Raw genomic sequence first — 15,899 nt, 5'->3', positions numbered from 1 at the left:
TTAACAATTTTATAGTAACTTTATCAAAATAAAAAATAAAAAGTAAATATTTTTCCTATTGCGCCGCAACTACCACTAGCTTATATATACCTCTATATATATTACGCCAAGAGTAATCGCTCTCGAGGTGCCTATTTTTATTTTCATAAATCCCAACTTCAATTAAAATAACTTTGGGATTAAATAAAAAAAGGCGCCTCGAGAACGATTACTCTCGGCGTAATATATATAGAGGTATATATAAGCTAGTTTATATGAATTGTCTATATCTATGAGCCAATTTGGATTTCCAACTCTACTCTATTAGAATTGTATAAATTCAAGATTCATAAAATGAATACAAATATCATTTGTAAATTTCTTATATGAAAGAGTTTATGCCATTTTCTTGGTGAAAGAAGGTTGGCTCAAATATACAATGACCATTCCCAACTCTACTCTACCAATGAGATACAAAAATATAATTTAATGACAAAATTGTAGAATCATTTTAATACATCATTTTTTGTATTTGTTACAACTATTAATTAAAAAAAAGAATACATCAAATTTGTCTTCATAACATACTTAAAATAATGTACTACATTAAAAATAAAAATAAATTATGTATAATTATTTATTAACGATAATAAAGAAAAAAATAAAACTCTCCTAAAAATAGGTACCCACACTAAGATGATCAATGATGTGATGGTCTTCTAGTCTTGTGTCTCTTTATTCCCCACCCTTCATATAAGGCATCTCGACCAGCGCTCTTGTATTTCAAACCAATTTAAATAAAAAAAACCCGGCGCAGTTCCCGTCAACAAAAATCTACCTAATCATCCAATCTGTCCAATGTTGCGCGACCTGTTATCCATCGTTAAGACGTCCAATTTCATCCATTCTTATCTCTATTCATCTCCAGAAGCCCATCTTATTGTGACACATCATACAAACGTGTTCTTTTTGTGTTCGATTAGCTCTTACTCTCCTTCTTCTTTTTAACAATCTTTAAACAGACAGAAAAAGATAAAATGAGAAGAAATTATGGCAGACCTGTTCCTGCCGTTGCTCCCTTTTGGCTCTGTACTCACTTAACTCAGTTTCCGACATCCCCTAATTCCCTGGTTATATCACCAAAATCAGCCACCTCTGAAACTTCATTGAAGGCATCTTTAAATGCCCGAAACTCTGATAATTTCCTTTCTTTTGCATTTACTCAATCATTTGGTACTAGGTGCTACCAACTCTTTCAATCATGGCATCTTGCTCATCATGCCACAATCTCAGTGAAATTGGAGCTCAGTGCCAAAGAATAATATCATCTGCATCCGCAAAACTGTTTGATGTATTCATTAACCACCGGGGCCCCGACGTAAAAGAAACCCTGGCTCTTGAATTGTACTATTCTCTCCGCGAGTTGGGGCACAATATATTTCTTGACTGTTATGAGATTGAACGGGGAGATTCATTTGATTCTGCCATAGAGAATGCCATCTACTCTGCTTCAATTCATATTGCCATCTTTTCCAAAGGGTATGCAAAGTCCTCTTGGTGTTTAGATGAGCTGGTTCTCATGTTAAAGACTAAGGCTAAAATTATCCCTATATTTTATGATGTGACACCTTCAGACCTTCGTTACATAGAAAAGGGAGTTTACTCTGATGCATTTGTTGAACATGAAAAGAAAGGCAGGTACTTGAACCGGCTTGAAGTGTGGGAGAAAGCTCTTTACTCTGTTTCATTCATGTATGGCTACGAATTCAGCAAACATAATTAGTAAGACTTCTTTCATGCACTTTCCATTAGACCTTATATTGATAGTATACTTTTGATCAATAATGTGCCTTCAAAACAGACTGCCTCCATAATCTTTAATGTGCTGTTGATTCTCTTATTTGCCCCATCTTCTTTTTATGGGGTCTTTCTTCTTGTTTTTCCCTTTAATCAAAACATCTTTCTAATCAAAGTTGATTTTTCCATTAAAATTTTTCGAACTCCATTTGTTACTTCAAAATCCTTGTTTACCTTAGTCAGAAGATCTTTCTAATCAATGTCTTTTTTCCCTATTTATTCTGAATTTTCAGTGATCCGATTAAGCTGTGTAAAAATGTGGTGTCAGCTGTACATAAAAAGCTCCAAAAGATAAAGTCTCTAGATGTTGTAGAAAATCCAGTGGGGCTTGATGAGCTTGCAGAAGACTTTGAAAGGTGCTGCATGCAGAAGACTGATAAATCAGTTCAGATCATTGGTATCTTTGGGATGGGGGGAGCTGGAAAGACAACTTTGGCCAAAGAAATATTTAACCGCAAGCAATGCGAATATGATGGGTCATGTTTTCTGTTTGATGTGCGAGAAGCCTCTGTCAACAATGAATTGCCTGCTTTGCAAAGTAGGCTTCTAAAAGATATCACCTGCCTTCAGGATACACCACAATTTCATAGCACAGATGAAGGAAAGAGCTATCTCAAGTCTCATCTTCGAAGGGTTAATTCTTCACGCTTTCTTATTGTTCTAGATGATGTTGATCACAAGGACCAGTTGGATGCTCTATTGGTTAGAAATGTTCTCAATTCTGAAAGTTTGGTAATTGTCACAACACGTGATGAGAGGGTGTTAGTACGTGCCGGAATTAACTTTCGCTACAGGATGAAAGAAATGAGTCGAGAGCATAGCAGAGAGCTCTTCTGCTGGAATGCGTTTCACCAATCATATGCTGCTAGTGCTTACGAGGATTTGGTCGAAAGGTTTGTGAACGTGTGTGGAGGTTTACCTCTCTCTTTACAGGTCTTAGGCGGCCATGTTTTTGGTAGTTCTGACCGCCATTATTGGCAGTTAGTATTGAATGAAGCTCGTAAGTCACTGCCCGAGGACATCAAACTGAGGGTCAAAATAAGCTTCGATGCATTGAACAGTGAGCAAAAGCAGATCTTTGTGGACATCGCTTGTTTCTTTATTGGCAAACCCATAAGTATGGCAATCAGAATATGGGAATCCTATGGATGGAGTGCTGAGCTTGCAGTTCAAACCTTAAAGGACAAATGCCTCGTCGAAATGGTGTGGTGTTATTCCAAGGAATTTGATGACAAGGAGCTTTCTTTCAGAATGCACGACCATCTTCGTGATTTGGGGAGAGAACTGGCGGGTGAGTTCAGTCCACATCGCCTGTGGCGCCCTCAACATCTGAAACCTTTGGTCTGTTTCTTCCTCCTTGAGATTTCTGACAAGAAATTACGGAAATCATTTGCAATATTTAACAGTTATTCGATATCCTTCTTCGAATTGCAGAAAGATTTGACCTTCATCTGTGTATACAGGAATCGAAGCAGTTCAAAAACATCCTCACTGAAACAACTGGCAGATGTCTCCTCTCAATGTTTGACTGGTCTTTCGGTGCCCAAATTACATGCTTTTTAGGGAATATGGATGATTCTGCTGAGGCGCCGATTGCTTTGATATGGCTTCAGCTTGACCTGTCTTGGAGCGTACACACAAGCATTCCCTCATGGGTTCCTCTGCAGAATTTGGAGTGTTTAAGAATAGTTGGTGGGCGTCTAAAAAGATTGTGGCAGAACGACACAGAGGTATTTTTTATTATCCTTCTTGGAATGTCAGGTCTTCATAAATGGTACTCAATGAGTTTTGGGAAATTGTTATTGTCACAATTGTTCATGATTGACAAATAACCATTTGAAATGTATTGGGTCCAAATTTCAGGTGCCCTATCAGTTGAAGGAGTTAGTGCTTTATGGTACATCGTCGGCTGAGTGTACAAACTCATTAGAAATGTTAACTAATTTAGAAAAGCTAACCATAAGAAGACTTGATAATGACGGACTAAAGGGGAGGTCGTTATTAAAATCCCTTAGAAATCTCACTCGCCTTAGGAGTTTGGTTTTGACCCAATTGCGATTATGGGGAGAAGTGACTTTGAATAGCAGTGGGGTGTCAACTGTAAAGTCTCCCATGAGTAACCTAGAAAATATAGAAATCAGTGAAGTAAAACATATGTGGAAGGTTTCAATTAGTGGAGATCATTGTCCAAGCCTTGAATGTCTTCGCATGCAATCCATGGAAAATTTATTTGTAGTTGATCTATCTGTGGTAAGAACACTGCGTTATCTTGAGTTAAAGTCTTGTACACAATTAAGAGAGGTATCAGGGATATGTGATCTGGAAAATCTTGTAATATTGAACATACATAAATGTCCAAAGCTGATCCAGTTGCCAAGTCTTGCACATCTTAGTTTCTTAGAGAGGATAACTATTGATGGATGCGAGAGGCTGCAAAATTTAGAAGGTATTGATGAGCTGAAAGGATTGAAATGTCTACATCTTTCATCTCTAGGTCATGACGTAATAGCAAATTACATTTGTAAGTTGCAGGTAATGAAAATTTGTCTATTACAAGATTTATGTTTGTCATTTTGATGGAAGTGAGGATTTATCTGCTATGGACCTCGTGTTTAGTTATTTCTCTGTCAAAATATTGACTATAACCAATATCTAATGCACATAATCTCAAATTTTTGTGCATTAGTGTTGTTATGAACGTCTGTTGAAGGACTGAAATCTGTTTTTGTTAATTTTATTCAGAGATTGCCGTCAGAATTCACAAGTATTACTGGCAGAGCAGCAAAGGAAGCCTCGTTGACTTTGACAGAAAATTTATTTCGTGACCTGATTAATGATGTAGGAGGCGAAATCAATATCATTGAAAATGCCATGCCTGAAGCATCACTGCAAACAGTTGAACACTTGTGGAACACGATCATTTTATGTGCTGTAGTGCAAAGTAATTACGGGGAAACTATACATATTCCTCTTTCTGCTTCTGATTCAACAGAAAGTTATATTGGAGTGGGAGAATGGATAGTTACGTTTGTAGTTACTGCCATCTTGGATTGGATTCCATGTATGTCATTTGCTGGGAAACTAAAGAAGGGGTGTCTGGTAATGGTGAACAATGGCGAGGAAGGGAATGCCTTATGTATATTGAAAAGAATTATTAGTCGATTATATGGTCGCTAGTTTTCTTTTGCAGTATCCATTTTCAAATCATATTGAGAAGTGACAAATATTGAAGGATGGTTTTGCAATCAAAATATAAAATAAGCATGGATCAATTTCTCTATTGAGAATGAGGCTCCTGGACTTCTTTAATATTTCTGTAACACAGAATCACAGTTCATTTCACCTTCTTTTATTCTTTGTAAATACTAAATTTTGTATGTTTGGAGGTAGAAACCTTGCCTGCCAAACCATTCTTCAGCACTTCCCAATAAGCATTACCAGATTGTGTATCAGTGCTTTCCTAGTGACCAATGATGGCACCAATGCCTACTCCCTTCCAGGCCTTGACAGAGACACCTGATGAACTTCATATCCCAAGCCTCCAGTTTTCATCAGCCCTTGCTCTTTGTAGATTTTCTTTCCCACCACAAGGCTATTTGGATTGGATTTTTAACATTGTTACCCCAGAATGTGTTTCCAGCATAATTTGAGCCGTCCCGGAAACTTGGAAACTTCTAGAAACCTGTCCCCTGGCTGGCCATAAAATTAATGTTTGAGTTTTGATAATGTGGTTGACTTCCATTCTCATGTGAACTCTCAATTTAAACTATTTAACACAAGCATTATATGTTAAGGTTCCATAATGTATATAAGCATCTTTATCCATGTTTTCATATTAATATTTAAAATTTCTCTATATATTAAAATTTGTCCCTATTTTTTATATAGCTGTTCCCACTGCTGTCTACCTCTCTGGGAAGAGAAATCCGCCCCAGAAACCCGTTTCCCCTTCCCCTTGTTTCGGAGACTTGGGGTAACATAGTTTTTTAACCACTTTTATTGGTGATGGGCTGCTTCAATTTGTTTATAGTGTTTTAGTTCCTTTATTTTGATTAATGATATCAATTTTCTATAGACTATAATAGATTTGATTATGTTGGAGTTTCACATCAATGTTTTGGATCACACTACATGATCCATTAGAATAACACAGAGCTAAAGGTGAAGATAATATTATTAGCAGATCAAAACAAGCTGAAAAGAGAGAGGGGCGAGGGGGAAGGTTGTGCATGGTTTGAGGAACAAGGATATACTTTTGGAAACTAAAATAAATGCCAAAACATATGGCAAGGCACGAGCAACCACTAGACTTTTTTAAAGCTTCCCTAGGATGCTCACTTCCTAGATTTTTCTCAACCACTTGTCTTGGTGTTGATCTACTTTCATTTTGTTTTTAGTAGTTTATTTCCTTTATTCTTCTTTCCTAGGATGCTCTCTTCCCAGAACTCTTAAACACTTGTGCTGGTGTTGAGCTGCATCATTTTGTTTCTAGTGCTTTAGTTCCTTTCTTCCTAGGATGTTTTCATTGTAAAACTTCCTATTATCTCTCTTCCTTTATTTGTAGAATTTGCTACTGTATGTGCCATCTTCTTACAGTGCTTTATTCCTAGAACTTTCTTAACCAATGTTGCATTGCCTCATTTCATTTTATTTCCTGTGGTTTAGTTTTTTTATGTTCCTTTCCTAGGACGTTCTCATTCTAGAACTTTCTACTTATGCACACATAAGTCCCATTGACCTAACTTTAGTTACTACTAAAAATTAGTATACTTCTGTAAGTACCCATCAAACCTTTTACTCAATGTTGGTGCAGACCATGAACTTCTGACCAAAGCTTTGGCTTTAATCCATTCCCTAATGATGGGATAGCAAGAGCCATACTCCAAAACCGTATTAAACTATGTAGTTGATCCCAAACGAACAGTCTAATACAAAGCTTCCTCATATTGACATGATCAACATACCTATGTGGTTTTTGACAACCACAACAAATGCATGTAATATAAATTTAATTCTTCAATGAGAGCTTCAACTTATAACTTTATCATTGAGAAATGTTGTAACAGCCGGTTTCTTACTAACTAATTTCCATTATTAAACTAACCAGTTCTATTTCATATTCACATGACAAAGGTTTTTCCATTAATGGTTTAAACTGTAAGTAAATCCAAATTGCATTACTAATCTATCAAGAATTACATCATTAACATTAACTGATAAATTACTTGTTCAGAAGAAAAATAAATTCTTGTCTAATTCTATGATATCTACTGATTTGAAATGAAAGAACAACGCAGTTAACTACTTTCTAATCTTAACATCTATCTTTAAAGAAAATGACTAATAACTTGAAAAGAAATACTAACTTGCAAATTTGATAACAGCATTCAGATTTGTGTAAGGCTTTCTTAATAGATTGTCCAAGCTTTGGCTTTGGTGAGAGGAGAAGCATTAACATTGGCTTAACCTCCCAACCGTAGACCTTTTTACTTATCCCCACAAGTTCTAATTTAATAGAACGAACCTCCCTACCCCGAGGTCGGGCTTGGGATGTTTATTGATCCAGCCATCAGAGTATTCAGGTGGGTTGAGGTCCCAACAATTATCCGACGGATTAACTGAAGCGTCTGGACAATTGTTCTGGCAAGTCTGCCTAATTTTCCACCCTGGCCAAGGATTTTCGAAATGTGGGTTTATAACCTGATCTCCACCTCTCAGCTTGACAACTTATTTCAAAAGTGGAACTTGCATGAGCTATTATATTAGTTTATTTAGGTGTGAATGTATTGGTTTCTGATTTTATTCTTGTTTTTCTCTTTAACAGGTTCATTTACACCTCCTCACCATAATCAGGCCATCAGGTCGGTGACTCCTTGGTGCCTTTCAATTAACCTCTGCTGATATACTTTGCACCTTTCCAACATGTTCTCGTTTAAGGTCTATTATCATTTATCAATCATTAAAACACATAACAAAAATGAAATTCGAGTTGACAAAATCTTTAAGGTTGATTTAGTTTAAGCATTCGGTTTTAGACTTAAAGATATGATAGCCGACTGATCTCAGAAGGTCATACTGATTTAAATAGATGTCTTGGTCTACTTTTACTCACTATCATGCAATATAGTTGATGAGAGACAGAAATAAAAAGTAAAGAAAACTTATTCTCAATTTGTAGCACCTACTGTATACTGGCACACATATTTTATGAGGAAGAACATATACGTCTGCTATAAATTTGATCACCATGCATTATCAAATATTATGAAATGAAAAACGATTTCATTGATTACTACTTTGAAACCTTACGTGACTGAGATGTTCTGATATTTGAAAAAACTCCAAATCGTAGCAGACTTATCCAGCTGTGTGCAAGGTTTAAGAATTTGGCTTAGGCCAGAATTCACCCAAGACCAAGGAACTCAAACACAAGCACAACAGTAGACCAAAGAGAGAGTATGATTAGAATGATAATATATTCATTCAATATGTCATATCTGCCATATCAAGAGTACACTAGGAGTGCCTATATATAAAGGCCTCAGGAGAGCTTCAAGAATGCATAGAAGTCAACATCATGATAAATCATACAACTAGGCACGTCCACCAGATATGGGTTATCCTCCATTAAGCACGGAAGTAAGTGTGATGATGTGAGGATAAGCCTACAATGGTGTAGGACACAAATCAGTGGTGTAGACAACATGTGCTAAATTATGAGTGCGAATAATTGTGTTGTCTACATGACAACTCATGAGAGTACACAAACTCCTAAGTGTCTCACAAAAATAAATAATAAAATAATGCAAAATAATTAAATAATGCATTAACTTAAGTAAACTTAAGTAACTGTAAATAGTAGATACTTATTTACACCAACACCCCCCCTTAAGTGCAACTTAGGAGAATGCCCTTAAGCTTACGAATCTAAAATGAAGTGCATAATGGGTCCCGGCTACTAGGCCATGTTAGGTACCCATGCACATAATGATATGCAATCTCTCATAGAGCGGAGAAAGAGGAAAAACCCTCCCCCAAAAAGAGAGATAAAACGATGTATGGATGGATGGAGTAATCAAGTCCCCCCTATTACATCATACATCCAATATATACATGAGAGAATGATGAGAAGAGGAAGAGAGACAGGATAGGCTCCCCCCCCCCAAGAAGAATGCCTGCCAGTGACTACTCCGATGAAGAAGTTGATCTAAGACTGCAGAATGGTGTTCCTCCCCTTAGGAAGAAATAATGCCAAAGGTACAAATGAGATGCTTCCGCTGTGTGTGGAAAGAATCCCATAGATAAGTGATGTCTCTGAAACCTACTCATCTGGCTGAAGAACCTGTCTCAAAGAACTATCTGTCTCTGCAACTCATGAAGAACCCTTTTGCAATTGCTAATCATAATTATCCACAATCACTTCAACCTATAATGATCGATCATGTATAGAATGAACAAGAGAGTCGAATGGGGCCCTCGTGACAACTGAAGAAGAAGCTATTGCATCAAGAAGAAGAGGTAGATCATCAATACTGTCCCCCAAATCTATCACTGAAGATGGACCTGAAAGACTGGATGTACCCTGCTGTGCTGGACCTATCACTGTGGCTATGTATGCATGTGGACTGAACTGATGTAGTGACCTCTCATGGCAATTGTCGATAGAACCCCACGTGTCTGAATCTGTTGAAACACTATCGCTGGTGTTACTATCAGTTTCCACTCTGTATGATGTGCGGAGAGGATTAGAGGACAAGCTGGGTGAACTTTCCTCAAAGTGTACATCCTTCACCACAAAAATCTAATGGATCTCAGGATCCAGAAGTCTGTATGCCTTCACATTGTCTTCATAACCAATGAAAGTACAAGGCCGAGGTGACTGTGCCTTGCATCCCTTGGAAGATCTGTTTGCCCATGCAGGACAACTAAAGACTCTGAAGTGTGTCACAATAGGTTTTCTGCCGCACCACGCCTCAAAAGGAGTCTTTCCATCTAAGGTTGGATTAGGAGATTGATTAAGAATGTGAGTGGCACTATTGATTGCTTCGACTTCTAATGATGGATCTAGAGACTTGGCTTGTATCATGCAACTTGCCATAGAGTTAAGAGTTCGGATCCTCAATGCTGCAACATCTGTCTTATACGGACTGAATGCTGGTGGAGTCCGAAGATCAATGTCCTCAAGTATGCAAAAGTCTATAAGTCTTCTATTCACATACATGCTTCCATTGTCCATTCAGAGAACTTTGATGTCTTTCTTGGATTCCTTTTCTACAGGAGTCTTGAAGGCTAGAAACTTGTCCAACACTTAATTCTTACTATGAAGGAAATAGACCCAAGTGTATCTTGAAAAGTCATCAACAAAGGTAAGTATATAGCGACCCTAGCTGAATGTAAAAGGACCTGCTAATACCATGTGAACCATCTGGAGAACACCTGGTGCTCTTGAAGACTTTCCTTTCTGTAACTTCCCCTCTGGATGCATATCCACCTAATCTATTGAACATTCACCCTTAAAAAAGTTGATTTGGGGTAGACCTTTGACCATTCTATTTGTGCAAAGTTGTTGAAGGTAACGGAAGTCAAGATGACCAAACCACTGATGCCATAATTGCATTTGAGAATTTGATTGTGATAACAAGGCCTTTGAAGGAGACTTGGGCACAAAATGGGAGAAAGAATACAATCTTTTGTTATGATTCATTTTCCCCACTGCAACCAATGAGTCATATTTTAGACTGTGCACCTTTATTGAGTTTGGAAGGAACTCAACTCTATGTCCATCTCTGAGGTGAGTGATTTGGTAGATTGATAGGAGATTTGAACTTAGGTTTGGAACATAGAGAACATCTTGAAACTCTCCATTTTCCATCTCCATGTTTCACTTCAATTTCCATTTTTCTATCATCTCCCATGAAGATGTGCGGTACCTTTGACTACTTCATTGAAGAAAAATCCTCCTTTAAAGAACCCATATGATATGAGGCACTTGAGTCAAATATCCATGCCTTTGAAGAATTTGAATTCGCCATGAGTGCTTGCCCTTTGCCCTTGGAATCTAAAGAAGACCCTTTATCCTTATAAGCATTAGGCAATGGAACAGTATGTTTCTTCATGATGTTGGTCAACTCATCAATCTTTTTAAAATAACACTCATGCTCTTCATGACTCGATTTCTTACAATAGGCACACTTTTTCTTCTCCTTATTGTTGTGCCCCTTCTTATTGGAGTTCAAGGACTTGCCTTGTTGATTGGATTATGGTGTTCGCATCCTCTAATTTATTCTTCCACTTCTTCTTCTTACCCTTTCATTTATTTGAAGACTATCCATTTGAATTTTGAGAACCCTCATTGTTGGCCAACAATGCTTTAGAATTAGGTGATTTGAGAATCCCCATTGATTTCAATTTCTTTTCTTCAGTATCCAACAAATCAACATATTCATCAAAAGTGACTTTCTTATAGGCAAACCCTAAGGTAGTCTTAGAGGTGCTAAAATAAGATACAAATGTGGAATACTCTGATGGCAGCTTGTTATGAATGAGATAGATCAACCTGTCATCTTTGATAGAACTCCCACAATCAGTAAGCTTTGTCCTTAGTTCATTCACCTTGATGATGAAATGTTGTATAGAATCATATGACTTAGGATCTAAGGAGACAAGCTCATCTCCAATTTTGAAAACATTCTCTTCAGACACTTTACCATAAAGGTTTTCGAGGGTATTCGAAGCTTTCTTGGATGTAGAACACTTCTTAATTTGATATATGATCTTGTCATCAACCCCCAAACATATATCACCTAACCTGCTGGTTTAGGAAAAGTACCATCTACATATTGTGAAACTCCATTATGCATTAAGTGATACCACATTTTGATGGACCATGTAGATTAGTTATGAGGAGTTAATTTAGGAAACTTAAAGTTGCCCATAACACAGAAAATGAAAGAAAAGTGTAGAAAAGAGAGAACACAACACCAAAAACACCCCCTCTTTCCACTAAATCAAGAAACCCCCTCAAAAGAGATGCTTTTGGCACTTTATCAGTAGTGGGATTACAATGGCCACTTGCCAATTTTGGCCTTCATGGACTTTTGATTTTGCTTGTTACAACCTTTTAATGGATTACAAATCTGGAACTTTACAATGTGCTACAATTCTGAAGCAATACAAAGCCAAGAAAGACCCTATTATTGAAAGTGACACTTTTGTCCACACAACACTACAATTTGATTGCAGATTTGGAAAGTAGACGAAAAATAACGCACTTTCAATTAAAACAGAACTTGTTTTCGACTCCAGATGTGCCCGTACGGAGCATTTGAAGTTGCAAAATGTAGGATTATGCAGGTACAGTTGCCAAAAAATGCAATTTCTGACAAATCCGTGCACCAAAACCAGGAAAAAGCTGCACCACTGAAAAGTTTAGGAAATTCTACCCAATTAAAAAAAAAATACACTTGATTTGGAGTCTAGATGATTGAGATATGGCCTCTCAAAGTTGGACTGCAAAATTAAAAATCAAACCGGAGAGGGGTTGCATCAGCAAAAGATGGGGTTAAATTTGACGGTCATACGACCGTTGTAGTAGTTTCAAGATTGGCGTAGAATGACTGTCAGATGGCCGTCAAATTTAGGGTCGTGAATTTGATGACGTCAGCGACTCCAAGCCCAGTGATGACGTCAGCTGTAAGGAATTGTGCGGACCATACAGAACTGTACGGATAGTACAGACATGAGGCAAAAAATGAAGTGGCACTAATGTGTTTGTCCAGTCATTGCTGACGTGGCGTCCAGCTAGATCCATTGATGTGGGAAATTAGCTAACTCGATAGGATGATTTGGCAGATTCGATGTGTCAGTACTTTGTCTGTGTCCGTTGACTGTATTCGGTGACAGGGCACGTGTCAATGCTGATTGGGTGCTACGTTGGCGCTGTTCATGGCATAGTCAGAAGCCGCGTAAACTGATTTAGATTTGCCCACGTGGCACTGCGTAGGGTTGTCGGAACTTTAAACAATGACAGTGGTATGGATTTTGGGACCACCAAAAAATGATATGATAGGGGCCGAATTAAATGCAGGTCGTGTTTTCGTTGCCGCTCAAATTTCCCAAATGTCATGCCAGTTTTTCAACTTGCGGTGACCGGAGTATGCAATTTTGTCGTCAATTTAAAGGGAATAGTCCTACATTCGTGGGATTTTAAACCTTGCGGGTGTTTAAATGTTGAAACTTGCGTTGGATTCGCTAAAGCCAAGGGTGTCGGTGGGTGTGCGGAATATGCCGCTAGAGATGCAAGCCTCTTGCCTGAAGTGTGGGCCGAGATTTATATGGCCGGCCCAATTTGATGAAATCCCGATTTAATAATGAAGCCCGCAGAATAAATAATTGCAGATGCCCGCTAGATTAAATAATACTCTGCGAATATTAAAAATTCCAAAATTGCAGAGCCGGGATCTGACAGCCCGGTTTTGCAAAAAAATTTCTCTATAACTAGCCCGAAAGGGCAAAATAATTTTGCAAAAAATAAAATCTGAAAATAATAATTGCAGAGATTAAAATTCAGATCTGAAAAAACAATTAAATAGATCCAAAAATGACCATAAATTTTTTTTTGCTTCACGATCAACTTTAGCCCAGTATGGGAAAATTTACAATCGATCTTCACTGAATCGACGTTCCGGACGCAACGGTGAGGTCAAATCTGGCTCTAAACGCTCTCAATTTCTGCGGATGCTCCGGATTCGGGTCGAGGTGCTCAAGCATGAATGGTCTCGAACGACTATGTGTAGAGAATCTCCCCAAGCTCTGATACCATATAAGAATTTGGCTTAAGCTAGAATTCACCCAAGACCAAGGAACTCAAACACAAGCACAACAGTAGACCAAAGAGAGTATGATCAGAATGATGATATATTCATTCAATATGTCATATCTGCCATATCAAGAGTACACTAGGAGTGCCTGTATATAAAGGCCTTAGGAGAGCTTCTAGAATGCATAGAAGTCAGCATTATGATAAGTCATACAACCAAGCACATGTCCACCAGATATGGGTTAACCTCTGTTAGGCACGGAAGTTAATGCGATGATGTGAGAATAAGCCTACAATGGTGTAGCATGCAAATTAGTGGTGTAGACAACATGTGCTAAATTATAAGTGCGATTAACTGTGTTGTCTACATGACAACTCAGTGAATGATGCAAACTCCAGTGTTGTAGACACCATGTGTATAATTAGAGTTGCGTACTTCTGTGTTGCCAACATGACAACTCATGAGAGTACACAAACTCTTGAGTGTCTCACAAAAATAAGTAATAAAATAATGCAAAATAATTAAATAATTCCTTAACCTAAGTAAACTTAAGTAAGTGTAAATAGTAAATACTTATTTACACCAACACAAGGTTAAATGTAATGACCCTTACTCAAAAGTCACTAAAAACTACTAACACTGAACTATGCAATTATGTCAAACACTTAAGCATGTAGTCTGAACTGTGCAATGTAACATACTGAATATGTGCTAAGCAATTTCATCAAACACTTGGCAAGCAATCAACTACACTGCTGAGATATAAAATGCTGAAAGAAATATTTGTTAAATTATAATTCCACCCTACTCCATGATACCCAAACAGTGCCAATATATATATATATGTTGCTGCTCTTACAATCAATTACAACTTCAGATTTCCAGTAATTTATGGTCTTCTACTAAATTAACAGTGCATTGTCATGACTGATTACAAAGGATTAAACATGCTTTTTGTGTCACTATCCAAGATATACCAATGTCCTATGCAGCTGGGTACAAACAGAGACAAAATTCATAGTCTTTCTTGTCACATGAACAACAATTGACATTTAGAAATGCATCTCGCATATACAACAGTGACTTTATCCATTAAACTCTCATATACAACATATATTCAGATAATTGTAATTAAAAGAACCTGGGAATGATGCAACAATATTGTCTATATGCTGAAGATACAGTGATCAGGCTGCAACCTTAATTTGTCCCAAATCCAGCAACTGTACGGTCTGCAAGTACAACCATACCTGTACGGCCCTCTTTGATTTTAGTATAAATTGTTTCCTTTTCCAAATGGTGCTAAATCAAGCATAGTCTGAATCGCCCAGGTCTTAGGAATGCAAAGAAATTGGCAACTTGAATTTCAAACTAGGTATGATGAATTTATGACTCCAAATATGCTCCCAATCTGATCTTTGAAAATGACTAGTTCTGCATCAGATTTGTGCATAAATATTGTCCCAGACTTTACAAAACCCTTCTAACAAATATGATGCAGTCTTTTCACCAAAATGACTCCAGAGATGTTCACTTTCAACCCTAGTTTGAAAACTCAATGAAGCTCAACTTGAAATGCTTTTTCGAATTGCTTTTTCGGATCTGCTTTTTTGTATCTGCTTTTTCAAGTTGCTTTTTTTGGACTTGCTTTTTCGGATTGCTTTTCCGATTTTGCGCTTTTCTACTTGCTTTTTTTTCAGATTTGCTTTTTCGCTTTGCTTTTTCAGCCTGCTTTTTTTTTCGGTTCTACTTTTTTTTTGAAGAAATCAAACCCTCAGGTAGTCTGAGTATACAAATTAAGCTCAACTTGAAATGACTGAATACCACTTCCAAAGTGCAACCCTTCAAAAGGTCTTTCACTTCCTCAGTTATGCAATCTCTTGAGAGGTATCGTTCTCAAGGATTATGCTGAATATTTGTAGACCTGGATGGTGCCACAAATGCTCAAAGAGAATGTAGTTGAATTATCAAATCCCGTCCATGCAAAAGAGAGGCCAAGCCCTCTATTTATTCACTTTTCTAAGAAGTTACTAAGAACTTCTAGAAGCATCCATTATAAAAACTCATTATAATGCACTTTTATAATTAAATAACTTTATAAAATAAAAAGTGCAACTCAATTTAAAATTATAACATGTAGGCCGCCTATCAAAAAGTAATGATAAAATAATATCTCCAAGAGCATAATAAGCCATCCAATCCTCAAATAAACGCCAGAATGACCCTCTCATCACAACCACCAAT

General features: G+C 37.3%; 1 protein-coding gene across 4 annotated transcripts; it reads left to right on the top strand.

Annotated features, from left to right (window-relative positions):
• The first annotated feature begins 700 nt into the window (after positions 1-700).
• On the top strand, positions 701-5,123 carry LOC149545595 (disease resistance protein Roq1-like). 4 transcript variants are annotated; one of them, XM_089790733.1, is made up of 6 exons: positions 707-1,518; positions 1,674-1,761; positions 2,070-3,177; positions 3,300-3,566; positions 3,700-4,368; positions 4,579-5,123. In XM_089790733.1, exons 1-6 carry the CDS (start codon positions 1,473-1,475, stop codon positions 5,011-5,013), a joined length of 2,613 nt encoding a protein of 870 aa, XP_089646859.1. In that variant the 5' UTR covers positions 707-1,472; the 3' UTR covers positions 5,014-5,123. The 4 variants fall into 4 exon arrangements, with proteins under 4 accessions (XP_089646860.1, XP_089646859.1, XP_089646858.1 ...); XM_089790734.1 differs by having other exon boundaries at positions 701-1,761; positions 3,700-4,282; positions 4,579-4,805; XM_089790732.1 differs by having other exon boundaries at positions 707-1,761.
• Positions 5,124-15,899: the final 10,776 nt, after the last annotated feature.

This window comes from Cupressus sempervirens, chromosome 7 (genome assembly GCF_028749045.1).
Source record: "Cupressus sempervirens isolate cs-2001-9-10 chromosome 7, ASM2874904v1, whole genome shotgun sequence".
NCBI classification, from domain to species: Eukaryota; Viridiplantae; Streptophyta; class Pinopsida; order Cupressales; family Cupressaceae; genus Cupressus; species Cupressus sempervirens.
Note: the sequence above shows the minus strand (reverse complement) of the source record. Positions and strands in the feature narration are given on the sequence as shown.